This window comes from Somniosus microcephalus, chromosome 22 (assembly GCF_052327205.1).
Source record: "Somniosus microcephalus isolate GS21.2 chromosome 22, FLI_Smic_1.0, whole genome shotgun sequence".
NCBI classification, from domain to species: Eukaryota; Metazoa; Chordata; class Chondrichthyes; order Squaliformes; family Somniosidae; genus Somniosus; species Somniosus microcephalus.
The window spans coordinates 44233697-44261126 of NC_141008.1; the positions used below are offsets into that span (position 1 = coordinate 44233697).

Below are 27430 nucleotides of genomic sequence, written 5' to 3' on the forward strand. Positions count from 1 at the left end.
TCCGCACCCTCTAAGCCTTTCACACTCTGACGATCCCAGTTAATACTGGGGAAGTTGAAATCCCCTACTATTATTATCCTATTATTTCTACACTTCTCTGAGATTTGCCTACATATCTGTTCCTCTATCTCCCCCTGACTGTTTGGGGCCTATAGTACACTCCCAGCAAAGTGCTTGCCCCCTTTTTGTTTTTAAGTTCTACCCATATGGCGTCATTAGAGGAACCTGCTAAGATATCATCCCTCCTTACAGCAGTAATTGGCTCCTTGATTAATATTGCGACACCCCCTCCTCTTTTACAACCCCCCGCCCCCCCGTCATGCCTGAAGATTCTGTACCCCGGAATATTGAGCTGCTAGTCCTGCCCCTCCCTCAACCATGTCTCTGTGATAGCAACAATATCATACTCCCATGTGTTCATCAACACCTTCAATTCATCTGCCTTACTCGCAAGACTCGTGGCATTAAAATAGAATGCCATCCAGCCTTGCCATACTCCCTTGTGCCATTACATATTTGCTCTGCCTTCCAGGCTGACTTGTTTTTTCCTCTATATTTGGCTGTGCATCACCCCCTACTATAGCTCCACTCCGTATCCCAACCCCCTGCCAAGTTAGTTTAAACCCTCCCCAACAGTACTAGCAAACCTCCCCGCAAGGATGTTGATCCCGTTCCGGTTCAGGTGCAACCCGTCCGACTTGTACAGGTCCCACCTTCCCCAGAAGCAGACCCAGTGATCCAGGAAACTAAAGCCCTCCCTCCTGCACCAACTCTTTAGCCACACATTCATCTGCTCTATCCTCCTATTCCTATACTCACGAGCACGTGGCACCGGGAGTAATCCAGAGATTACAACCTTTGAGGTCCTGTTTTTTAATCTGCTACCTAGCTCCCTAAATTCTTGTTGCAGGAGCTCATCCCTCTTTCTACCCTTGTCGTTGGTACCAATGTGAACCACGGCCTCTGACTGTTCGCCCTCCCCCTTCAGAATGCCCTGCAGCCATTCAGTGACATCTTTGACCCTGGCACCAGGGAGGCAACATACCATCCTGGAGTCACGTCTGCGGCCACAGAAACATCTATCTGTTCCCATTACGATAGAATCCCCTCTCACTATTGCTCTCCCACTCTTTTTCCTCCCTTCCTGTGCAGCTGAGCCACTCGTAGTGCCACTTCTGGCCAACCAGCGGGATTTTCCCCTGATTGACCGGCGGGCTCAGCAGGCCAATTAGGGGGAAGTCAGTGACAGAGCACGTCAACGTCTGACGTGTCATCTGTCAAGAATTTTTAAAAGAAATGTCATCGTTTAACAGCTCTGTGAAGCTGTCAAACACTGACATTCTATGTAGTTTGATGAGCCCTTGTGTTCAGGACTCATCAAACCTTTCTACTTTGCAGAAATCAGCTGGCTGTTGTATCGGAGGATGCAACAGCCAGTCTGTGATCCCTACAATGGAGATGTCGGGGACTCCGGCTCCACAGCGGCTGAAGGCTGTAGGTAGAAACAAAGGTAAGTTAACATTTTCTAACACTTTACACTCACCTCACATACTTACCACTCCACACTTGCACCCATCACTCACCGCTACATTGTACTTTCAGACCCCTCCGACCCCCGCAGACCTCCTACTCGCCTCCTACACCCCGGCGGGGTTCCCCCAAGTCGGGAAGCCCACACTTCAGGACGAAAAATGGGGATAATCCTATGTTCTGCTTGTTAACTACCTGTTAACAGGCAGTTAATAGGTTTAATCCCTTCCTGCCTCCAAGGAGACGGGACCCAGGGCTGGACGGCTTCCCACCTCCTGGCAAGAGGGCACGGAGGTGGGTTGGGGGCGGGTTTACCACCCGCCCCCCAAATTCTGCCACTTTCCCGGCAGTCCCGCCTCCATGGGGCTGGTAAAGTCCAGCCCTATCTATTTCAAAAGGTTACAGGTACTCCGAGGACATTTATGAACTGAATATTTGTGGGTCCTGGGGGGGGCGGGGGGAGAGAAACTGTTGAGAAGATGAAAGACTCGGTATTTACCTGATGGCGTAGTAAACAGCGATATGGTTGGCATGTCCACTCACTCCACCTTCATCAAATGTCAACACCTGCAAGAGCAAAATGAAGGATGAAACACACTAGCCCCTACCACCAGCAACACAAAGAAGGATAAAGAGGGCTATCCATAAAGGGCTCCCTCCAAAGGGAAGGATCTGCTGCTGTAGTAAGGACCCTCCCTCTAAGAATTGCCATTTTGATGCATATTGCTGAGCACAGTTTTTAGGGCCAAGGTGCTGAGGTTTTAGTGGCTCTGAGGTTTCAGGATCAATGTAACTGCTCAGCTGTTTCCGATATTGTGTGGTTTATTTTGAGTTTATTGCAGTTGGTAACTTCACTGTTTAATATGGAGGAGCGCTTAAAAAAAAATCCTGCACGGACATCAACATCGGCACCCAGTTGAATTGCTGCACCATCTCTTGTACTAGTCGGTGGCATGACCCTGACCCCTCCCCCCCCTAAAAAAGGGGGGGGGAGGGGTCAGGTGAGGGGAAATTTAGAAATCTAAAGAGAAAGGTCAAGGCAATAGAGCAGTGTAGTGATTTGGGTAAAAATAAGCAGCGTGTAACAGGACGGGACAGAGAGTTTAACGGTAGCAGTGCAGCGGAGAATAAGGTCAAAGCAAGCAATAATGGTAAAAAATTTAAATTAAAGGCTCTTTATCTGAATGCACGAAGCATTCGTAACGAGATAGATGAATCAGTGGCACAAAGAGAGATAAATGGGTTTGATCTAATAGCCATTACAGAGACATGGTTGCAAGGTGGCCAAGGTTGGGAACTAAATGTTCCAGGGTCCTTGACATTTCAAAAAGACAGGCAGAATGGAAAAGGAGGGGGAGTAGCCCTGATAAAAAAGGATCGCATAAGGACAGTAGCGAGAAAGGATCTTGGCTCGGAAGATCAGGAAGTAGAATCAGTATGGGTGTAGATAAGGAATAACAAGGGGCAGAAAACACTGGAAGGAATAGTATATAGGCCCCCTAACAGTAGCTATACCGTTGGATAGAATATTAATCAAGAAATAGTAGGAGCTTGCAACAAAGATAATGCAATAATCTTGGGGGACTTTAATCTTCATATAGACTGGACAAATCAAATTGGCAAAGGTAGTCTGGAGGACGAGTTCATGGAATGCATTCGGGATAATTTCCTCGAACAATATGTCATGGAACCAACCAGGGAACAGGCTATTTTAGATCTTGTATTGTGTAATGAGACAGGGTTAACTAGCAATCTCATAGTAAAGGATCCTTTGGGCAGAGTGATCATATTATGATAGAATTTCATGTTAATTTTGAGAGTGACTTGCCTAAGTCCGAAACTAGAGTCTTAAACTTAAATAAAGCCAATTAAATAGGTATGAAGGGTGAGTTGGCTAAGGTAGATTGGAAAAATAGATTAAAAGGTATGGCGGTTGTGGTAAACCACTGTTATTGTTTTCATTGTTGTTCACTACTGTTATCGTTATTGCACATTGTTACCTCTTGCTACTCACTGTGTACCAATGCATGCCTCAGCTGGCTCCGCCTACATGACCTGGTATAAAGGTGGCTGCCCGGCAACCCACTTCCTTCTTGGAACCAGTCGTCCACGAGAGGCATGCTCTGTTCTTTAGTTAATAAAAACCTTTTCATTACTTTCCTAATTCATCGCCTTTTATGGAGTAATTGATAAGCGTATCAATTTTATTAACTAAAAGTAAAAGGTCCGGAACGGAGCAGCAACAACAGCAGGCGTTGCTGCGAGCCCTCAGACCAGCATGCCTGGACCTCGACCCCCAAGCGGCGGGTTCATCTACCAATTTCGAACACTGGCTGAGCTGCTTTGAATCCTTCCTAGAAGCCTCCGCCGTGACATCGGAGGAGAACAAATTAAAAGTCCTGACCGCCCAGGTGAGCCCTCAAGTATATACACTCATCCGGGACGTTACTACGTACACGGCGGCTCTCGACCTGCTAAAAGGGCAATACACGCGCCCAGTGAATATGATTTACGCCAGACACCTCCTGGGACCCCGCAGGCAGCAACCGGGGGAATCGGTAGAGGCATTTTTACGGGCGTTACAGACGCTCTGCAGGGACTGCGACTGTAAGGCGGTAACGGCTGCGGCGCACGCGGAGGGACTTACCTGTGATGCCTTCGTTAAGGGCCTCCAGTCCGACTACTCCCGGCAGAGACTGCTCGAAAGCAAGGAGCTCGACCTGAAGATGGCCGTAGCCCTCGCGCTCTCACTAGATGCGGCCCACCGAAACCTCGAAGCATACGCACGTAACGGGGCCGCGCCATGGTCATCGCGACCTTGGGACATGGGACCGCCGCCCCCGGTACCAACTACTGCAGCGATGTCCCGTAACCAGGCCCAAAAATGCTATTTCTGTGGCCAGTTAAAACACCCCAGAGCGCGCTGCCCGGCGAAGACTGCTACCTGCTCTGGCTGCGGGAGGAAAGGCCATTACGCCAACGCCTGCAGAGGGAAACCCGCAAACGCCAGCAGCGTCGCGTGTGAACCATGGGGGCAGCCATCTTCTCCGCCATTTTGTGCACCTCCGGCCGCGTGGGGATCGGAATCATGGCCGCCGCCATTTTGCCCTCCGCACTCAAACCGCCAATTTGTCTCCGGACTCGACCACCGTCTTGTCGGACGACCATATCAGCTCACGCAGCCATACACTGGCCTCCGTTACGCTGGATCAAGCCCTCCCTCATCATCTGTCCAGGTCCATGATGGACATTACGGTAAACTGCCGCGCCACTACTTGCCTGTTTGACAGCGGGAGCACGGAGAGTTTTATTCACCCCGACACGGTGCGTAGCCACTCCCTCACGGTCCTGCCAACGCGCCATCGGATTTCTATGGCGTCCAAGTCCCATTCAACGGACATCGGCGGCTACTGTGTGGTGACCCTTTCGGTTAGGGGCACTGAATATAAAAATTTTAAACTTCTTGTCCTGCCCCGTCTTTGCGCTGCCGTTCTGCTAGGGTTGGATTTTCAGTGCCACCTCAAAAGTGTCACATTGGCATACGGTGGACCCCTTCCCCCACTCACACTCTGCAACCAACAGCTTTTAAATCGCCCGCCGCGCACCACTTGCAGCCTTTCCACACTCAAAGTCCCCCCCCACCTTGTTCGCTAACCTCACCCGCGACTGTAAACCCATCGCTACCAAGAGCAGGCGGTACAGCGCCGGGGACAGAGCTTTTATTAGCGCTGAGGTGGAGCGACTCCTGAAGGAGGGCATTATCGAAGGGAGCACCAGCCCATGGCGAGCCCAGGTTGTAGTCGTTAAGACCGCCGATAAACGCCGCCTGGTCATCGACTACAGCCAAACCATAAACCGGTACACCCAGCTGGACGCATACCCCCTTCCCCGCATATCTGATATGGTCAATCAGATTGCGCAATACAGGGTATTCTCCACCATTGACCTTAAGTCAGCATACCACCAACTCCCTATCCGCCATGAGGACCGCCAGTATACTGCCTTCGAGGCAAACGGCCGCCTCTACCACTTCCTTAGGGTCCCCTTCGGCGTCACCAACGGGGTTTCGGTCTTCCAAAGGGAGATGGACCGGATGGTTGACCAGAACGCGCTGCAGGCCACCTTTCCCTATCTGGATAACGTCACCATCTGCGGCCACGACCAGCAGGACCATGACGTTAATCTAGCGAAATTCCTCCGTACGGCCCAGCGGCTGAATCTAACATACAACAAAGAGAAATGTATGTTTCACACCACGCGCCTTGCCATCCTCGGCTGCGTAGTGGAGAACGGAGTCATCGGGCCCGACCCCGACAGAATGCGCCCCCTTATGGAGCTCCCCCTCCCCCACTGCCTAAAAGCACTGAAGAGATGCCTGGGGTTTTTCTCTTACTATGCTCAGTGGGTGCCCAACTATGCGGACAAAGCCAGACCCCTCATCAAGTCCACCTCCTTCCCCCTGACATCAGAGGCGGGTGCTGCCTTCACTCTTATCAAGAGTGATATTGCGAAGGCCACAATGCACGCAGTGGATGAGTCCATCCCTTTCCAAGTGGAGAGCGATGCATCCGACTTCGCCCTAGCTGCAACCCTTAACCAGGCGGGGAGACCCGTGGCCTTTTTCTCAAGGACCCTCCAGGGCCCCGAGATTCGACACTCCTCTGTCGAAAAGGAGGCCCAGGCTATTGTGGAAGCGGTGCGACACTGGAGGCATTACCTGGCCGGAAAACGATTTACCCTTCTCACTGACCAGCGTTCAGTTGCTTTTATGTTCAATAATAAGCAGAGGGGCAAAATCAAGAACGACAAGATCTTGAGGTGGAGAATTGAACTTTCCACCTACAATTACGATATCTTGTACCGGCCCGGGAAACTCAATGAGCCCCCAGATGCTCTATCACGAGGTACATGCACCAACGCGCAAGTTGATAAGACTGCGGACCCTCCACAATGACCTCTGCCACCCCGGGGTCACCAGATTCTGCCACTTCATTAAGTCCCGCAACCTGCCCTACTCCATCGAGGAGGTCAGAACTATGACCAGGAACTGCCAAATCTGTGCCGAATGCAAACCGCATTTTTATAGGCCAGACAGAGCAAGCCTGATCAAGGCCACTCGCCCCTTCGAGCGCTTGAGCATCGACTTTAAGGGGCCCCTCCCTTCCTCTGACCGCAACGTGTACTTCCTCAACATTGTTGATGAGTACTCCAGTTTCCCATCCCTTGCCCAGACATGACCAGTACCACGGTCATCAAATGTCTGAATGACCTCTTCGCCTTGTTCGGGTTCCCCAGCTATATACATAGCGACCGGGGCTCATCTTTCATGAGCGACGAACTTCGTCAGTACCTGCTCGCGAGAGGTATTGCTACGAGCAGGACCACCAGCTACAACCCCCGGGGGAACGGCCAGGTGGAAAGAGAGAACGCGATGGTTTGGAAGGCCGTCCTCTTAGCCTTAAAATCTAAGGGCCTTCCGACCTCTCGCTGGCAGGAGGCCCTCCCTGCGGCGCTCCACTCCATCCGGTCACTGCTTTGTACTGCCACAAATGCCACCCCTCATGAGCAAATGTTCGTTTTCCCCAGGAAGTCCACATCGGGAACCTCGCTACCGACATGGCTAACTTCTCCTGGGCCCGTCCTACTGCGGAGGCACGTGAGGACCCATAAAACGGACCCCCTGGTCGAGAGGGTGAACCTCCTACACGCCAACCCCCAGTATGCCTACGTGGCATACCCAGACGGGCGGGAGGACACGGTCTCCATACGAGACCTCGCACCCTCGGGCGCCCCTGAATCACCACCGTTATTATCCACCACTTCTCCCAACCCAACCCCTGTAGACGGCATGCCGGAGCCCCAGGACCCTTCGTCAACCACTCAGACACCAGACTCGACATTGGATACTGCTGCACCGCCGCCGCTGCTACGACGATCAGGACAGCATGCAAGGCCTCCTGATAGACTTACCTACACGAACTTTTAGTACACTTCACCCCGCCGGACTCAATTTTAAACAAGGGGTGAATGTGGTAAACCACTGTTATTGTTTTCATTGTTGTTCACTACTGTTATCGTTATTGCACATTGTTACCTCTTGCTACTCACTGTGTACCAATGCATGCCTCAGCTGGCTCCGCCTACATGACCTGGTATAAAGGTGGCTGCCCGGCAACCCACTTCCTTCTTGGAACCAGTCGTCCACGAGAGGCATGCTCTGTTCTTTAGTTAATAAAAACCTTTTCATTACTTTCCTAATTCATCGCCTTTTATGGAGTAATTGATAAGCGTATCAGCGGTAGATAAGCAATGGCTAGCATTTAAAGAAATATGTCATAATTCTCAACAAAAATACATTCCATTGAGAAACAAAAACTCCACGGGAAAAGTGATCCAATCGTGGCTAACTAAAGTCGTTAAGGATAGCATTAGATTGAAAGAAGAAACTTATAATGTTGCAAAGAATAATAGTAAGCCTGAGGATTGGGAGAGTTTCAGAAACCAGCAAAGGTTGACCAAAAAATTGATAAAAAGGGAAAAAATAGAATGAGAGAAAACTAGCAAGAAATATAAAAACAGATTGTAAGAGCTTCTCCAAGTATGTAAAAAGGAAGAGATTAGCAAAAGTAAACGTTGGTCCCTTGGAGGCTGAGACAGGAGACATTATTATGGGGAATAAGGAAATGGCAGAAATGTTAGAAGACACAAAAAGCATACCAAAATGGTGGGGAACCAAGGGTCTAATGAGGGTGAGGAACTTAACATAATTAATATAAGTAGAGAAAAAGTACTAGAGAAACTAATGGGACTAAAAGCCGACAAATCCCCTGGACCTGACGGCCTACATCCTAGGGTTCTAAAAGAGGTGGCTGAAGAGATAGTGGATGCATTGGTTTTGATCTTCGAAAATTCCCTAGATTCTAGAATGGTCCCAGCAGATTGGAAGGTCACAAACGTACACATGCAAGAAAGGAGGGAGACAGAAAACAGGGAATTACAGGCCAGTTAGCCTGACATCAGTTGTTGGGAAACTGCTGGAATTGATTGTTAAGGAAGTGGTATCAGGGCACTTAGAAAATCATAACATGATTAGGCAGAGTCAACATGGTTTTATGAAAGGGAAATCATGTTTGACAAATTTATTAGAGTTTTTTGAGGATGTAACTAGCAGAGTAAATAAAGGGGAACCAGTGGATGTAGTATATTTGGATTTCCAAAAGGCATTCGATAAGGTGCCACATAAAAGGTTATTACACAAGATAAGAGCTCATGGGGTTGGGGGTAATATAGTAGCATGGATAGAGGATTGGTTAACGGACAGAAAACAGAGTAGGGATAAATGGATCTTTTTCAGGTTTGCAGGCTGTAACTAGTGGGGTGCCTCAAGGATCGGTGTTGGGGCCTCAGCTATTCACAATCTTCATTAATGACCTAGATGAAGGGACCAAGTGTATTGTATTCAAGTTTGCTGATGATACAAAGCTAGGTGGGACAGTAAGCTGTGAGGAAAACACAAAGGCTTGGGAGCGGGTCAGCTGGTTTCCGGGTTCCAGTCCCGTCCCCAACTTCATCCGGCCCACGGACGTGATTTTACGTCGATTGGCCTTGTTATGCCCACCCTGCGGGCTTGTCGGCCAATTAAGAAGATGCCGTTCTGATGACATCATTTGATGACGTGTCATCTGCCGGTTTTCTTAAAGGGACCACGCACATTTTTTCTTTGACAGCTCATTTCTCAGTGTTTGACAGCACTGAGGTGCTACAAACATTGCAAATGACTGTTCACAGATGAGTTATTGCACCCAGACTCCCTTGTTAGGCTAGAACAGATGGCAGCTGCAGGTGAGGTTACAGAAGCGATCTGTCACTGGTGAGAGAGGTTCTCCCAATGAGGTGAGACTAGACAGCCAATTCAAAACTTCTTACCTACAAAAAGTCTAAATGCATTAAAAATTAATTTCCCAACATTTTCTTGCCTCTGAAACTCACCAGTGCAGCATTGAATCCTTCACACCACTTCTGCAGCTGTCATCAATGCAGAAACATTAGCAGACTCACAACACGCCACACTTACCTGGCGTGGTATCCGGACTATCAGGAAGCCTGAAGTAGAAAAATGTCAAAATTGCAAAAGAGCCTATTAACTGCCTGTTTACAACCTTTGACAGGCAGTTAAGTAGCTATAATCTTCTTCCCGCCGCTAGGTATCGGGTCCATGCGCAAATCGGGGACCCGACACTTGGGAAGATTGATTGGAGGCGGGTTGACAGCAGGTTTCCTGCCCGCTGTCAAGCTTTGCGATTTTGCTGGATGTCCTGCCTCCAAATCCGCTCCCTGAGCGCTGGCAAAATTCCGGCCAAAGAGTCTGCAAAGGGATATACATCGACTAAGTATATCCCTTTGCAGACTCTTTGGCATAGTGGTTAGCACTGTTGCCTCACAGCACCAGAGACCCGGGTTCAAATCCGGCCTCGGGCGACTGTCTGTGTGGAGTTTGCACATTCTCCCCGTGTTTGCGTGGGTTTTCTCCGGGTGCTCCGGTTTCCTCCCACAGTCCAAAGATGTGTGGGTTAGGTTGATTGGCTATGATAAATTGACCCTTAGTGTTAGGGGGATTAAATACGTGGGGTTACGGGGATAGGGTGGGATATGTGTTGGTGTAGGGGTTACGGGGATCGGGTGGGATATGTGTCGGTGCAGGCTCGAAGGGCCGAAATGGCCTCTATCTGCACTGTGGGGTTTCTGTGATTCTGTGATAAGTGAATGGACAGCAAGGTGGCAGATGGAGTATAATGTAGGGAAATGTGAGGTTACTCACTTTGGTAGGAAGAATAGAAAAACAGAATTTTTTTTAAATGGTGAAAAACTTTCAAATGTTGGTGTTGAGAGAGATTTGGGTGTCCTCGTACAAGAAACACAGAAAGCTAGCATGCAGGTACAGCAAGCAATAAGGAAGGCAAATGGCATGTTGGCCTTTATTGCAAGGGGGTTGGAGTGTAAGAGTAAGGAAGTCTTGCTACAATTGTACAGGGCCTTGGTGAGACCACACCTGGAGTACTGTGCACAGTTTTGGTCTCCTTATCTAAGGAAGGATATACTTGGCCTTGGAGGCGGTACAACGAAGGTTCACTAGATTGATTCCTGGGATGAGAGGGCTGTCCTATGATGAGAGATTGTGTAGAATGGGCCTATACTCTCTGGAGTTTAGAAGAATGAGAGGTGATCTCATTGAAACATACAAGATTCTGAAGGGGATTGACAGGGTAGATGCTGAGAGGTTGTTTCCCCTGGCTGGAGTGTCTAGAACTAGGGGGCATAGTTTCAGGATAAGGGGTCGGCCATTTAAGACCGGGATGAGGAGGAATTTCTTCACTCAGAGGGCTGTTAATCTTTGGAATTCTCTGCCCCAGAGGGCTGTGAATGCTGAGTCTTTGTGTATATTCAAGGCTGAGAGCGATAGATTTTTGGACTCTAGGGGAATCAAGGGATATGGAGATCGGGCAGGAAAGTGGAGTTGAGGTCAATGATCAGCCATGATCTTATTAAATGGCGGAGCAGGCTCGAGGAGCCGTATGGCCGACTCCTGCTTCTATTTCTTATGTTCTTATGTACATTACTGTCACACCACATGTATCTTAAATGCATTGGGGAAAGGTCTGACCCAGTTGCCAATAAAAGCAGTATCCCCAATTTCAATGTATAAGATCAACAAGAAATGGCCAGGCTTGTTTTTGCACACAATGGTGACTGCAATAAAACTGATACAGCGGATGGGGGAGCTGATGATGGCGACAGCAAGGCCTTATGACAGAGATGCCTCTGACTTGTGGCTGACTGCTCACAACTAGACTCAATCGGTGAACAGCGGAGAGTGGGCTGGATGGGGTGGAGGGAAGGGGGAAAGGAGGGAGGGAGGAGGAGGATGTGGGAAGGGAGGGAGGAGGAGGAAAGTGAAGGGGAGGAGGAGGATGGGTGAAGGAGGAGGGAGGGGGAGAGAGGAGGGAAGGGCGAAGGGAGAGGAGGAGGGGGGGAACGGAGAATAGGGAGGACAGTGTCTATTGTGGTGAGGTGGGAATGGCTGAGGTGCCAAGTGGTGTCCGGGAAGGGATGCAGGTAATGTCTCTTTTGGGGGTGGGGGGCGTAGATGGTGGATTATGTTTGTTTTCGGTTCGATTCACACTAACTTGGTGAATATTGTGAAACGCACCAGCTCACGCTGCTCCATTCAGGCTGCGGTCATTAATAAACCCGCCGGGCTGAATGCAGCTTCTTGAATATTTCTATGCTAGGACAAGCCCTTCACACAGTGCCCCATCTCTTCAGTTTACAGTAGCACAGGATTATCATTGCAACAACCCCAAAAAACTAGTTAGTGCCCCTCCAATTCAGTGGGGCCTGTAAATTAGCCACAACAAACAAAGCACAGCCAACAATCCCTAAGCAAAGGAGGAGGAAGTCTGCTTCATTATTTACAGATGTGGACAGCCTGGGAGCGAAGCTGCAACTTGCCGACCCGCTGGTGTCCTTATTATTGCTGGCACTGGCAGGGTCAGTAACTTTTCAACTTCCATCAAGCTCAGTCTCTCTTCCTGGTTGGGAAATGGCTCATGTAAGGAGCACAACATTCAATAACTGGGATTCAGTGTGCAGTTTCCTCAGCGATACAAAAAATAACCAACCTTCTGCCTATTGAGCCTGATCCAGGGGGAAGAGCGGCAATGTCCTTGGTGCTCGTCCCTCCCTCTTCAGATAAAGCAGATTCTTTACTGAGGGTTTCACAGGAGCTTAGAAGCAGCAGCACAGTTGTGTGGCACCACTGCTTCCGGGATTCAAACCGGCAGCAAAGAAATGTAGGAGGACCTGGAGGGATGGTCAGTGCCACCCTGCCCAGCTCAGGCCTCGGAAAGGTCAGTGCCACCCTGCCCAGCTCAGGCCTCGGAAAGGTCAGTGCCACCCTGCCCAGCTCAGGCCTCGGAAAGGTCAGTGCCACCCTGCCCAGCTCAGGCCTCGGAAAGGTCAGTGCCACCCTGCCCAGCTCAGGCCTCGGAGAGGTCAGTGCCACCCTGCCCAGCTCAGGCCTCGGAGAGGTCAGTGCCACCCTGCCCAGCTCAGGCCTCGGAGAGGTCAGTGCCACCCTGCCCAGCTCAGGCCTCGGAAAGGTCAGTGCCACCCTGCCCAGCTCAGGCCTCGGAGAGGTCAGTGCCACCCTGCCCAGCTCAGGCCTCGGAATAACTGCTTGACCTTTCATGCCTGCGTGCTCGCCCGCCACAGTTACTTCACATTGCGTCGCTACACTTTGACCGAGGATGATCAGCAGCAACACCGCTCCGGTTCAGGACTGGCAAATCCAAAACATTTCACCTGAAGAATAAACTTTAATATGTGGAGCAGTCAGGCTGTAGGTCCCAAGCTTCTCTCCAACCTGCAAGCACCTAAAATTGAACCTAACTATGTCCTGGGAGTTGCAGGTCTATGGGGAAAGTGACACTAATTGGTAGCTCTTTCAAAGAGCCAGCACCGGCATAATGGGCCGAATAGCCTCCTCTGTGATGTATGATTCAGTGATTCTATGAGCCCCCACAGAAAATTATAATCTAGTCAGAATCTAGAAAAAAATTAATTCTGGCCAGGTTACTCAAGGTCAGTACAGGGAGATTAATCAAACCTCCTACATCAACAGGAGATGAAGCAAGAATTGCACAACCTGCAATGACTGACATCTCTCCAATATTTCTTCCAATCTTAACCACAACCTTTATAGCGGAAGGTGAAAGGTCACACTGAGGCGCGTTGTTAAATTTGAAATACCTCAAATTCTTTTTCAGCTTTCAACCGCCACATACTTCCTCTAACTATGCAACACGAACTGAAACATTATCTTTACATGACTGTGTCTGTGCAGTCTGTGGATGCATCACTGCCACTTCACTGTGGACACCAAACCAGCCTCAAACCCACTCTGCCAAGCCCATCACACTAGATAACCGCCAGCACTGGTGAAATACCTGGGACAGGGCTCAGAAAAAAACTTGAAATAACTGGAGGAAAACCATAAAGGATTCTACTATGAAACTCATCATAGGAGAGAGCAAGTGAGTGAGAAAGAGAAAGCGAGACAGAGAGAGAGAGAGAGAGAGAGCGAAAAACAGAGAGCGACAGAGAGAGAGAGCGCGAGAGACAGAGAGCGAGAGAGAGAGCGAAAAACAGAGAGAGCGAGAGCGAGGGCCAGAGCGAGGGAGGGTCAGAGAGAGAGAGAGAGAGAGAGAGAGAGAGAGGGTCAGAGAGAGAGGGTCAGAGAGAGAGAGAGAGGATCAGAGAGAGAGAGAGAGAGAGAGGGTCAGAGAGAGGGTCAGAGAGAGAGAGAGCGAGAGAGAGGGTCAGGGAGAGAGAGAGAGTGTGAGAGAGAGAGAGAGAGAGAGGGTCAGAGAGATAGAGAGGGTCAGAGAGAGAGGGTCAGAGAGAGAGAGGGTCAGAGAGAGAGAGAGAGAGAGGGTCAGAGAGAGACAATGCAACATAGCAAAACAGACAATACAACATAGCTGATTACCTGACCATGGTAAAGGATAACAAACTGAGAAGAACCTTGACAAGGTACAGACTTAGCGAACATAGCCTAGCGATCGAAAAAGGCAGACACAGGCAGACCAGGCTGCCAAGAGAAGACAGGATATGCTCTCACTGCAGTCAGGGAGTAGTGGAGACAGAGATGCACTTCCTCACAGCCTGTGGAAAATATCAGGGCATCAGGGAGAATTTCTACCAAAAATTCTCACAAATATGCCCTGAATTCAGAAATCTGAATGACAACCAAAAACTCCCATTCCTACTGGGGGAGGAGAGAAGCTGTGTAACACTGGCAGCACACTATGTTACAGCTTGCCATGAACAGAGGGACAACCAGTAAACTAAGAAAAGAGTATATATAAACAATGCGAATGTATATTTATACACTCAGGGATATACCTGTTTATACACTGTATGAATAGAACTGCGTTTATGTGTTCAACCATAAATGTATTTTGATGCTTTGGCAACATAAGATGTACCTTATCATGCCAATAAAGCAATTTGAATTTGAATTTGAGAGAGAGAGTCAGAGAGAGAGAGGGTCAGAGAGAGAGAGAGAGAGAGGGTCAGAGAGAGAGGGTCAGAGAGAGCGAGAGAGGCACACTATGTTACAGCTTGCCATAAACAGAGGGACAACCACTAAATATAAGAAAAGAGTATATACAAATTATATGAATGTATATTTATACACTCAAGGATATATCTGTTTACACACTGTATGGATAGATCTGTATTTATGTGTTCAACCATGAATGTTTTTCGATGCTTTGGCAACATAAGATGTACCTTGTCATGCCAATAAAGCGATTTGAATTGAATTGAATTGAATTGAGAGAGAGGAGGTCAGAGAGAGAGAGAGAGAGAGGGAAGGGTCAGAGAGAGAGAGAGAGAGAGAGAGAGGATGAGAGAGAGAGACAGAGAGAGAGAGGGTCAGAGAGAGAGAGGGGGAGGGTCAGAGAGAGAGAGGGTCAGAGAGAGAGACAGAGAGACACCAATGAATCACAAGGGATCTCAAAGTCCATGTCGTTGCCTCTCTGCAATCAGGAAATACAGGACCAATGCAAATTACAACACAAAAGGCCGATCTGCTGTTGCTCCTGCAAAGGGAGTAGCTCCACAATCAAACCCGCCATCAGCAGTGCAATAACATAACACACCACTGGGGGGTGCTTCACACTGTGTCCTTGTGGGAAAGAAATGGAATTTATGACAGGAAAAGTGAGACAGCTGAAATGGGCATCGTCAAATAACCCCAGCAGAAGGGAGGTAGAAAACAAGGAATACAAGATGAAAAGTCGAGAATCATCTGCACAGGCAGAGAAATATTCCTTCTGCATTCCTCCCAAGGCAAAACTGCACATTCATCAACTGAAGCAAAGTGACATATGGAATCAGGCAGTGTTTGGCCTCACCAGGCTGAAGTGATGCCTCTGTAGGTGTCTGAGGATAAGCTTCGCGATGAGCTCTGGGTCCCAGTGCACTCCGGGATGGTCTGGAAGATCTCTACAGGAAATAAATAAAGAGAGAGAAAAGCTCAGCCACCGATAGAATGGTAGATCACAGAAGCCAGTTCATCCCATCAACTTCATGGTAATGTTTCTCCCACACAGCATCTAGTCTAACGGTACTGCTGCTCACTCCCCATTTTACCTTTAATATCCGTCTTATATTCAAGACAGAGATTGATAGATTTTTGGATACCAAGAGACTCAAGGGGATATGGGGATCGGGCGGGAAAGTGGAGTTGAGGTAGAAGATCAGCCATGATCTTATTGAATGGCGGAGCAGGCTCGAAGGGCCAAATGGCCGACTCCTGCTCCTATTTCAGATGTTCTTATGTAATTTATGGACTCTGCTTCAAGAACAATATTCTAGCAGAAAGTTCACTTTTTAACGACACTGTACAAAGATTTTTTTCTGATCAACAAGAAGTATTTATACAGCGCTTTTAATGCAGCAAAACATCCCAAGGCGCGTCACAGGAGCGATTTAACACCGAACCACATAAGGAGATTTCAGGACAGGTGACCAAAAGCTTGGTCAAAGAGGTCGGTTTTAAGGAGCGTCTTAAAGGAGGAGAGAGAGGTGGAGAGGTTTAGGGAGGGAATTCCAGAGCTCAGGGCCCAGGGAGCTGAAGGCACGGCCGCCAATGGTGGAACGATGGGAATCGGGGATGCACAAGAGGCCAGAATTGGAGGAGTGCAGAGATCTCTGAGGATTGTAGGACTGGAGGAGATTACAGAGAGAGTGAGGGGCGAGGCCATGGAAGGATTTGTGAAACAAGGATGAGAATTTTTAAATTGAGGCGTTGTTGGACCGGGAGCCAGTGTAGGTCAGCGAGCACAGGGGGTGATGGTCGAAGGGACCATTTCACTGATATCACCATCACACACCAACAAATAAGCTGTACATTATCTGGGGCAAGAAGAGACTAACCTGGTTGAAAGGGCAGGAGTGACAGCAGTGCACATGCTGTTGTATTTGGGAACTGGGAGTGGTTGAGCAGGCAGACAGTGCAAGCACTTTCTACAGCAGTGGTTTTCAAACTGGGGTCTGTAAAGACTTTCCAGGGGGGGCCACGAAATAATGCGAGCAGCGGCCGCAGACAGGCTTGGTTCGAGCTGGGAGCGAAGTGCGGCCACCACATGCGCAGTGCAGAGTGGGCTGGCTGTCTCACTTAGGAGGGGAGCGTGCATGGAGGAACGCTGAGAGCGACACCAAGATCGCCACGTAGCCCCGCAGTTACGAAGGCTGGTGGTGGACGCCAGAACATAGGAACATAAAAATTAGGAGCAGGAGTAGGCCATACGGCCGCTCGAGCCTGCTCCGCCATTCAATAAGATCATGGCTGATCGTCGACCTCACCCTTGTTCAAGACAGGGGCGTTTATAAGCAAAAATACCGTGGAGCTGGTGGAACTGTCCTATGACTGCGCACTGAATATTAAGTTTCAGGAACAAACACCTTCCTAGTTTTGGCCATCTGTTGCTACGGAGTTCCCAGAATTGGTAAAAGACGCAATGAAAGTGTTGCTACCTTTCCCAACAACATACATTTGTGAAACATCACTTTGTACTATGGCAGCAATGAAGACAAAGCACAGGTCCCATCTAGAAGTGGAGGATGATTTACGAGTGTCATTGTCAAACGTCACACCAAGGATAAACAGACTTTGCAGTGAGAAGCAGGCACACACATCTCACTGATATCTGTAAGTAAATACCTGTTTTCTTAAATGCATTATTAAAACACTCTTTACATGCAACACTTCCATATTATGGGTATTATCATTTAGATGGGGGGTCCATAAGAACATAAGAGGTAGGAGCAGGAGTCGGCCATTCGGCCCTCGAGCCTGCTCCGCCATTCAATAATATGGCTGATCTGATCTTGGCCTCAACGCCACTTCCCTGCCCGCTCCCCATAACCCTTGACTCACTTACCTTTCAAAGATCTGTCTATCTCCACCTTAAATATATTCAATGACTCCGCCTCTTTAGCTCTCTAGGGAAGAGAATTCCAAAGATTCACGACCCGAGAGAAGAAATTCCTCCTCGTTTCCAATTTAAAAGGGTGCCCCCTTATTCTGAAATTATGCCCCCTCGTTCTAGATTCCCCCACGAGGGGAAACATCCTCTCTGCATCTACCCGGTCAAGCCCCTTCAGAATCTTATGGGGGCTAAATTCGGTTGATTTGCGCCTCCCGTTAACGCCCTAAGAGGGCGCTAATGAGGCACAAATCAACTAGCACCTGGGCGCGGCGCTGCTAACGCCTCCCGCGAAATTAAGCGGGAGGTTAGCGGCGGCGCTAACCGTTAGCACCGCGCGGCGACAACCGTTAGCACCGCGCGGCGACGAAGTCATTGCCAGGCGCAGCGCCCCGCTCGCACCCCGGCTGTAATATTGGGTGGCGCCCCCCGACTTCCTGCCAGACGCTATGTCTGACGGGGTCAGGGGGGCCTACCTGCGGTCAGGGTGGCGCCAGTTAAAGGGGAGGTGGCAGGCGGCCATTTCTGTTGCTGGCTGCCTGCCAGCACCTGCCCCCGTTGCTGTCCCCGGCCCCCGTGGAGTCCCCCCACGGGGTGCCGGCTGCTCTCTGTGAGCCCGGCTCTCCTCAAGTGCCGGGCTTGTTTGCCGGCACTCCCAATCCCTGGTGGCCCAGCTGGGTGCCGGGACGCGCTGCGCCAGGCCCCGCCCCTTTAATAGCACCGCGGTTTCGGCTCACAGCACCCCAAGAGGGGCGTGGGGCGCTTCCAGTAGCGCCCCTCCTCCCTCTCGGGGCGCTACCTGGGAAAATCGGCCGTGGGGGCGCGAATTTTTTCGGGGCGCTACCGAATTTTTACCCCTATATGTTTCAATAAGATCCCCTCTCATTTTTCTAAACTCCAATGTGTATAGGCCCAACCTGCTCAATCTTTCTTCAGAAGACAACCCCTTCAGTTCCCGAATCAACCTCGTGAACCTTCTCTGAACTGCCTCCAATGCAAGTCCCTGATTAATAATCCATTTGAAAAGGGGCCTTCAACCAAAAAAGTTTGTGAACCACTGTTCTAAGGCAACAGGGACCAAAGAAGCGATGAGGCAGGCCTAAACCACTGTGGACAGATACAGGTCATGCGAGTTCAAGCAGAAATAGCTGCAGGCAACAGCTTGAGGATCATCAGGCTTCAAAGAGCCAAATATGTGCAACATATAATCTGTTAAGGACTGATGGGCTGATTAGAGGAGCTGTATTACTGTAGAACACTGTAGAAATCAGAGTTTCCTGTAGGTTTAATGCCCTCAGGTGACCCATGTCCAGGTACAGTAAGGATTTGGCACAGAGTATGAGAGCAATAAACAGATGATCGGTAGGTGCAGATGGCACGAGGAATATACAGGAAGAGCAGTTTCCATCTTACGCCCGGCTTCAGAGCTGTGGGCAAGTTCTTCAAGAATATTTACAACATTTCCATAAGTCTTTTAAGAGCTTCGGTGTAGAAAGAGAATAAGTCTTTGGGTCTGCTGAGCCTGTCACTTCTAACTGACCAGGAATAATCTGATCTGTCATAAACTCATCTATTTAATTTCACAAGGGAAATAAATAACTGAAGGAACCTCTTGCGGGAAAGTGAACTGAAATCTTACCCTGACCCTGAGAAATGTCAGAACATAAATGGACATCATTTAACCCAAGCAGCTGCCTTACAACAATGGCCTGGGCATGGGCCAGGAATAACCCCAGTATCCCATACTGGTCTGAACGCCAGTATCTGCTGATATCCGAGAATCCTTTGGTCCCTCTCACAACAGTCCAAGACTCAGATACAGCTCAGATCCATGAGTGCATTTCTCCAGGAGTTTGAAAATATATTGAACCTTGTGGGAGGCAACAGACTTTGGGAGAAACTCTAGAACCACACTCCTCTTCACGAGCTTGCAATGTTCCCTGGAATTAGTGTTTTTTTTCAAATATTGATAGCTCACTGCACCCAGCATATGTTCCAATTCAAGCTGGAATGCAGCAGTGCATTTGTGGTTACTTGACTGATCTGCTTACTCAACATGTTATTCCATGTATTTCACAAAAGGTCAATGGTTACCTGTGTACATACCCCACCCACATTAACATGTAGCTGCTGGTTACTAGCGGATTAATCAGTAGCCGCACACCCGGATTAACAGGTAATTGCTGGTTACTCAGGTATAAACCAGTAACCACACGTACCAGCAAACCTTGATTAATGTGTGTAACAGAGTGCTGTTTAATATTCGCATTGTCATTTATTTCTTTGTTTCCACATGTTCTTTCTAAATTTCTCTTTAGATATAAAATAAAACTGGTTTCATCTCTGTACTTCACTAGGTCCTATGCTGCTGGGTATTTGATGTTAAATGAAAAACAGTTCTTCCAGGTTGGGAAGTGGTTTTAACCCAACACACTGGATTATATGAGGCTCCTCCCCCACCCCGCCGAGGCTTCATCGGTACTAAACCAGACAGCTCCGAGGCTCCCGGTCCCAGCCCGTCTGGGCAGTGTTAGCTGGTCTCAGCTAGGGTGTGACAATTGGCCTTTGAGTTAGGGAGGGAGTGTGGGCTGGGGTCCTGATTACTGTCCAGTGATCGCTGCTGGAAAGTGTGCGGATGGATGTTGGGTGAGAATAGAATCAGATTTTGCTGTGATACCACTACCCATTGGTCAATTATCTTGCCCACACTCGATATTGAGACGCAAACATAAAGAATGTCCCGTCCCCTACGTGAGGTATCGGAGGGACACAGACACCCGTGGAAACACATTGCAGCAAGTATCAGCTCCTTCAGAAAACTGCAGGGCTCTGGGGAAAGAGCAGGGGAGTGGGACTAACTGGAGAATTCTTTCAAAGAGCCGGCACAGGCACGATGGGCCGATGGCCTCACTTTGTGCTGTAAGATTGTGACCATTTAATTCCACATTTCTGTATTACTACTGCACTTTTAAAATGCCACAGAGTGTTGGGAATGATTAAAACTTTAAAAAAATGATTTAAGTGCATGGAGTTGTGTGTGGCAAGTCAGTAGGAGTAATTCTGAAGTGATATCCTGTTTGGGATCATGGTCTAAACAGAATGTGAGCCAGAATCCCAGAGACATACTTTATTCTCACAACTGAAGATGAAATCCTGGTGCGGAAAAGCTCAAACACCAGATGCATTCTTCTCAAATTAACCCGATGCACTCCCCTCCCCCGCAGTCCACTCTAATGATAATGTGACATGGGAGCAGACAGAGTGTGTCTGAGGCCAGCAATGCAAGCAGCCACTCCTCTTCAGCTATTCTAAGCTCCTTTGTTGTGACTTTAAATCTTTGGTGAACCTCACTGTTAGTGTTAATGGGCGTCATGCTTACCCTTGCACTGCAAGGCGGGCGAGGCTCTCAGCTAGTTATAGTCGAAACAAGTATGAGGTCCTGGCACTAACCCTGCTTAGCACTGCATACTGGAGCACCACATCACCTAGCCCAGCACCATCCGTCCTTCTCTCCAGATCAGGGTGCAGCATTGAGGTATCTGTGGACACGCTTCAGCAGTAAAGGTAGTTCTAATATTTGCACAGTTCATAACCTCTGGCTCTCCCCAGCCCCCGCCCCCCCATCCCTGCTCAACAAGGCACAGCTGGGAGTTTGCTGGTTAGCTCAAGGTCAGAGTGCACACTTTCACAAAGGATTTCGGCACATTGTGAGAGGCCCCACTGTGCAGCTCCCTCAGCCAGGCTGAGCAAGGGATCAGTGCATTAATTACAGACTACACAAGTCACTAGGTCACGGTGTTTGAAGGGGGGGAGGGGGTGGTAGGGACTAGGGCCAAGAAGGGAAATGAATCACAGACCTCTATACAGTCCAGCAAAGCAGCATTTAATGCTGGTGAGTTGCTGTGAATCACACTACATGCAAGGTCAGCTGTTCCCTCAGAGCCCAGCCTGCCCTGCTCACTGAAGGCCAGGGCTTTCTGACTGTGTTCTCCTCTATTCTGCAATTCCTTTCTTCCAGGTCCCAGTTCCAAATCTGAGTCGAGGTGGAGCAGCAGGTGGAGGTTGAGCTGGCCTCAGCACCCCTGCTCTGGAGAGGGGGAGTGGGTAGGGGTACCTGCCAGGACCCTGCTTCTGGTCACTATTTAGTGACCCTCGTTGGAAGGTTCACATGTAGGGACAGGTTGGTCTTGTCTGTGATGCTTTCCACAGATGGATAACCATCTGGCTCACACACACAATCATCAATTGGATGAGGTACTGAAAAGCAAACAGCACGTGGTATCAATTCAATTCAATTCAATTCAAATCGCTTTATTGGCATGATAAGGTACATCTTATGTTGCCAAAGCATCAAAATACATTTATGGTTGAACACATAAACGCAGTTCTATTCATACATTGTATAAACAGGTATATCCCTGAGTGTATAAATATACATTCGCATTATTTATATATACTCTTTTCTTAGTTTACTGGTTGTCCCTCTGTTCATGGCAAGCTGTAACATAGTGTGCCGCCAGTGCTACACAGCTTCTCTCCTCCCCCAGTAGGTATGGGAGTTTTTGGTTGTCATTCAGATTTCTGAATTCAGAGCATATTTGTGAGAATTTTTGGTAGAAATTCTCCCTGATGCCCTGATATTTTCCACAGGCTGTGAGGAAGTGCATCTCTGTCTCCACTACTCCCTGACTGCAGTGAGAGCATATCCTGTCCTCTCTTGGCAGCCTGGTCTGCCTTTTTCGATCGCTAGGCTATGTTCGCTAAGTCTGTATCTTGTCAAGGTTCTTCTCAGTTTGTTATCCTTTATCATGGTCAGGTAATCAGCTATGTTGTATTGTCTGTTTAGGGCCAAGTAGCAATTGAGTTTGCTTTGGGTTTTTGTTGTTTCTGCCCAATATGTCAGATATTTTTCCTTTTGCTTAGCGACGATTGTGTTGGGTCGAATTCTTTGTGTTACGTTGTCACTGTCCTGGGGCTGGTTATTGTTAGTAGTGTTAGTAGTTACTTCACTGAGTCCCAGGACTAGTTGACTGAGGGTATTCTTCTTTATGGTCAGCTCTTGGCATTTCAGGGCGTCGTAGTGATAGCATTGGGGGTTGCTCATTTGTAGGTGATTCCAAAATTTGGTGGCTCTTTTTTGGATAGTGATTATTAATGGATATTGGCCTAGTTCCGCCCTGCATGCATTGTTTACTGTTTTCCTTTGAGTCCGGAGGATACTTTTACAGAATTCTGCATGTAGGATCTCAATTGGGTGTTTGTCCCATTTTGCAAATTCTTGTTGTGTTAGTGGTCCCCATACCTCACTGCCATAGAGTGCAATTGGTTCAATTACTGATTTGAAAATTTTTAGCCAAATGCTAATTGGGATTTCTATTTGGATTGATTTTTTGATGGCATAGAAAGCCCTTCTTGCTTTCTCTTTCAGTTCATTCACAGCCAGTTTGAAGTTTCCCGTAGAACTGATTTTTAAGCCCAAGTATGTGTAGTTAGTGGTTTGTTCAATTTTGGTTGTTCCTAGTGTGAAATTTATTTTGGGTCCCTGATGTTTGGATCTTTGCTGGAACACAAGGACTTTGGTTTTTTGGGGATTTATTGTCAGGGCCCAAGTCTGGCAGTACGACTCCAGCAGGTCCAGGTTCTGCTGTAGACCCTCCTTAGTTGGTGACAGCAGAACCAGGTCGTCTGCATAGAGGAGGAATTTAACCTTGGATTCATATAGGGTGAGGCCGGGTGCTGTAGATTGTTCAAGTAGTTTTGCCAATTCATTTATGTAAATATTAAAGAGTGTCGGTGAGATTGGCGAGCCCTGCGTCACCCCGCGCCCCTGTGGGAAGTATTTTGTTTGTTTGTCTCCAATTTTAACTGCACATTTGTTGTTTGTATACATGGGTTTAATTACATCATATGTTTTTCCCCCTACCCCGCTTTCGATAAGTTTCAGGAATAAACCGTCATGCCAGATGGAGTCGAAAGCCTTCTGGAAATCTACAAAGCATGCGTAGATTTTGCTTTTGTTATGGTGAACGTGTTTGTCAATTAGGGTCTGTAGGGTGAAGATATGATCTGATGTTCTATAGTTTGGCAGGAATCCAATTTGGCTTTTACTCAAGACATTGTGCTCCTCAAGGAAGTTTATAAGTCTTTTGTTTATGATGCTACAGAATACCTTCCCCAGGTTACTGTTTACACAGATGCCTCGATAGTTATTTGGGTCAACTTTGTCCCCACTTTTGTATATGGGCGTTATGAGTCCTTTGTTCCAGATATCAGGGAAGTAACCGACACTCAGAACCAAGTTGAAGAGTTTTAGGGTAGCCAGTTTCATTTTGTCGTCTGTGTGTTTAATCATCTCGTTTAGTATGCCGTCTGTCCCGCAAGCTTTTCCTGGTCGCAGGTCCTTGAGTTTTTCAAAAAGTTCTTTTTCTGTTATTTTGGAGTCTAGCGGGTTTTGGTTATCTTTTATGGCCATTTCTAGCTTTTCCAGTTTTTTGCATATTTGGTGTTGCTCTGGTCTTAGTGTGTTTTTCTGGTATAATTTTTCAAAGTGGTTTACCCATGTGTCCCCATTTTGAATGGCTAATTCGTCGTGTTGTTTTTTGTGTAGTGTATTCAAGTTGTCCCAGAAAGAATTGGAATCAATGGATTCCTCCATGGAGCTGAGTGTATTCTTAATATATTGCTCTTTTTTGGTTCTGAGTGTGTTTCTGTATTGTGTTAGTGTCTGACAATAAGTAAGGCGTAATTCCTCGTTTTCTGGATGTCTGTGTTTTTGGTTTGATATTTTTCTAAGTTTTTTCCTCATGTTATGCAATCTGGGTCAAACCATTTTTCATAGTTTTTTGTTTTGGGTTTGTTCTTGCGAGCTTTCAAGTTTGCACTTGTTGCCGAATTATCAAAAATATTGTTTAGGTTATTTACTGCCCGGTTTACGCCTTCTTTATTGTGAGTGTATATGTTATCCAGAAAGGTGTCCAAGAGAGCTTGAGTTGATGCATTGCTAATTGTTTTCTGGTATTTTTCCGTGTCGTTTTTGGCCCATCTGTACGATTTTTTGGTGTTGTACAGTTTGCATGCGTCAGTGCATCGGTTTTGTAGTTGCTGTGCAGTGACACAGCTTTTAAGGAAGATAAACATTTGAAACCAGGGAAGACTTAGGGCTATGGGGAGAAAGCGGGGCAGTGGGATTAGTTTTGGATTGATACAGAGCTATGGGGAGACAGCGGGGCAGTGGGATTAGTTTTGGGTTGATACAGGGCTATGAGGAGAGAGCGGGGCAGTGGGATCAGTTTGGGATTGATACAGGGCTATGGGGAGAGCGCGGGGCAATGGGATTAGTTTGGGATTGATACAGGGCTATGGGGAGAGCGCGGGGCAATGGGATTCGTTTTGGATTGATACAGGGCTATGGGGAGAGAGTGGGGCAGTGGGATTAGTTTGGGATTGATACAGGGCTATGGGGGATTAGTTTTGGATTGATACAGGGCTATGGGGAGAGCGCGGGACAATGGGATTAGTTTTGGATTGATACAGGGCTATGGGGAGAGCGCGGGGCAATGGGATTAGTTTTGGATTGATACAGGGCTATGAGGAGATAGCGGGGCAGTGGGATTAGTTTTGGATTGATACAGGGCTATGGGGAGAGAGCGGGGCAGTGGGATTAGTTTGGGATTGATACAGGGCTATGGTGAGAGAGCGGGGCAGTGGGATTACTCTGGGATTGATATAACAAAGAGCTGGCACAAACACAATGGGGGGGAATTTTTCCAGCCCTGGGGAGGCGGGTATGGAGGCGGGAGTGCCAGGAAAATGGCAAAAACTGGGAGCGGGTACCAACCCCGCTCCCAACCCGCCTCCGTGCCATCTTCCCGGGAGGCGGGTCCCCCAACCCACGCAGGGACCAGTCTCCTCGAGACGGGAAGGGGATTACAGCCAATTACCTGCCTGTTAACAGGTAGTTAAGAGGCTTATCCCCATTTTACCAACACAAGTGCGAGCTTCCCGACGTCGGGAAACCCCATCAGGGTCAGCGAGGCGAGCAGTGGGTCTGTGGGGGTGAGAGGCATCGAAAAGTGTGCTGTGGAGGTGAGTGATGGGTGGAAGTGTGGAGAGGTAAGTATGAGAGGCGAGCGAAAAGTGTTAAAAAAAGTTTACTTACCTTTGTTTCTTCCTGCAGGCTTCAACCCTTTGGGGTCCGGAGGTGCCTCATCTCGACGGCAGAGATGACAGAATGGCTGCTGCATTCTCCGATGCAACAGCCATCTGATTTCTGCTAAAGAGGTTTGGTGAGTCTTGAGTACAAGGACTCACCAAAGAACAGATTGTCAGTGTTTGACAGCTTCTCAAAGCTGTTAAACGCTGACATTTCATCTATCAAAAATCTTTGACAGATGAAACGTCATACGCTGAAGTCCTCCGTCACCGGCTTTCAGGGCGGGCTTAACAAGGTCAATCAAGGGAAAATAGCGTGGGTTGGCCAGACGTCGTTGGGGACGGGACTGAAACCCGACAACCAGCAGTCACGCCCCCAACGCGTCCCCATTGATAAAATTCAGCCCAATGACTCAAATGGCCTCCTTCTAAACTGTAAATTTTTATGGTGCTATATCAGACAAGAAGTCACTGCAGCGGCTCTTACTGGTCAACTGAAGAATGACAATCACATGTTTATACCAGACTTTGTAAGCAAATATCAATGATAACCCACTACCATCAGACGGGTGTTTGTGGAGTGGGGCGTCACCTGTCCTGCAGCTCTGCACACAGGAGTGGAACAGGAGGTGATCATTGGTTAGGGGTGCATTTTGCATCTGCTCAATACTGCCCCCTCAGGGTTCAACTGGGAACAGGCTCCGAGTGTCCTGGCACTGTGCAGGGCAGAGCGGGTACAATGGAATGATGCACTCCTGCCACTGCATTAAGCACAGACTCCAAGCTCACAGCAACATGAAGGTCATCTGTGCTGGAGGACTTCAAATTCAGTCACTCTAATGCACAACTGGTTCAGTCACGAGAGACAGTCTGGAACCGCATTCCACACCAACATTAAAAAAAAAAAAAAATCTGTAAATGCTCTCAGAATATTTCAGATTCAAAGTACCTGCCACATTCTTAAGAACTCCAGATGCTCGTGGTATAATGAGGACCAAGACCACCCCCAAACTGTGCCGACACAAGACACTTGGTATCACTAACTGGAGCTGGCGAGATTCCCACATACCATCCCACAGACAGCCTCTGTTAGATCCCCACATAGTATGGCAAGATCCCCACAGACCACCTTTAGGGCTGGTATGTATCCTGGGACCTTTGGGCTGCTGTTGCAATGGGAGCTTTGACAGTTATCACAGTGCTCCCTCACCTTTCTCATTTCTCCTCTGCATTTCCTCTAATGCCACAGCTATGCTTGTGGTCTTCTTGCATTTAACACTAGGTTACCTTAAACTCTCACACAAGAGTAGGTGTCAAGGAATTCCTTTATCAGCATGTGCTGCAAAAGCAGTGCCCCAGTCCGGGGAGCTCCCAAAACACAAGAGAGGGCCAAAGGCACGGCCCAGCCCAAATGGCAAAGAAGAAAAGCAGAACAAGAGCCTCTCCCCAAGCCCACTCGATGGTCTTGTCCGTGCAATGCCTGGTAAGATGAAGCTGTGCGAATCGGTTGATGTCTGCTCACAGCAGGAGCCAGCGGTGGAGCAAAACAGGGACCGAGAATAAATGAAATTACATTTTTTTTTTAAATCTCCAACCTCCAAAGGGTTAAGTGTTCAGGCGGCTGGGTTGAAAGAACGCCAGCGATAGATACTACTCCAGGAAACCGGAATGTTTAGCAACTGCTTCACCATTGC

The 27430-nt window shown here is 48.3% G+C and overlaps 1 protein-coding gene across 1 annotated transcript in view; it reads right to left on the bottom strand.

The window, feature by feature from the left end:
* pigl (phosphatidylinositol glycan anchor biosynthesis, class L) overlaps window positions 1-27430 on the bottom strand; it is a 131839-nt gene that overhangs the window by 37688 nt on the left and 66721 nt on the right. Inside the window, exons 5-6 of the mRNA XM_085965104.1 lie at window positions 15510-15600; window positions 2030-2097 (exon numbers count right to left, since the gene is read on the bottom strand). Of these exons, the coding sequence (XP_085821230.1) occupies window positions 2030-2097; window positions 15510-15600 (159 nt within the window). The remainder of the gene's footprint in view (window positions 1-2029; window positions 2098-15509; window positions 15601-27430) is intronic.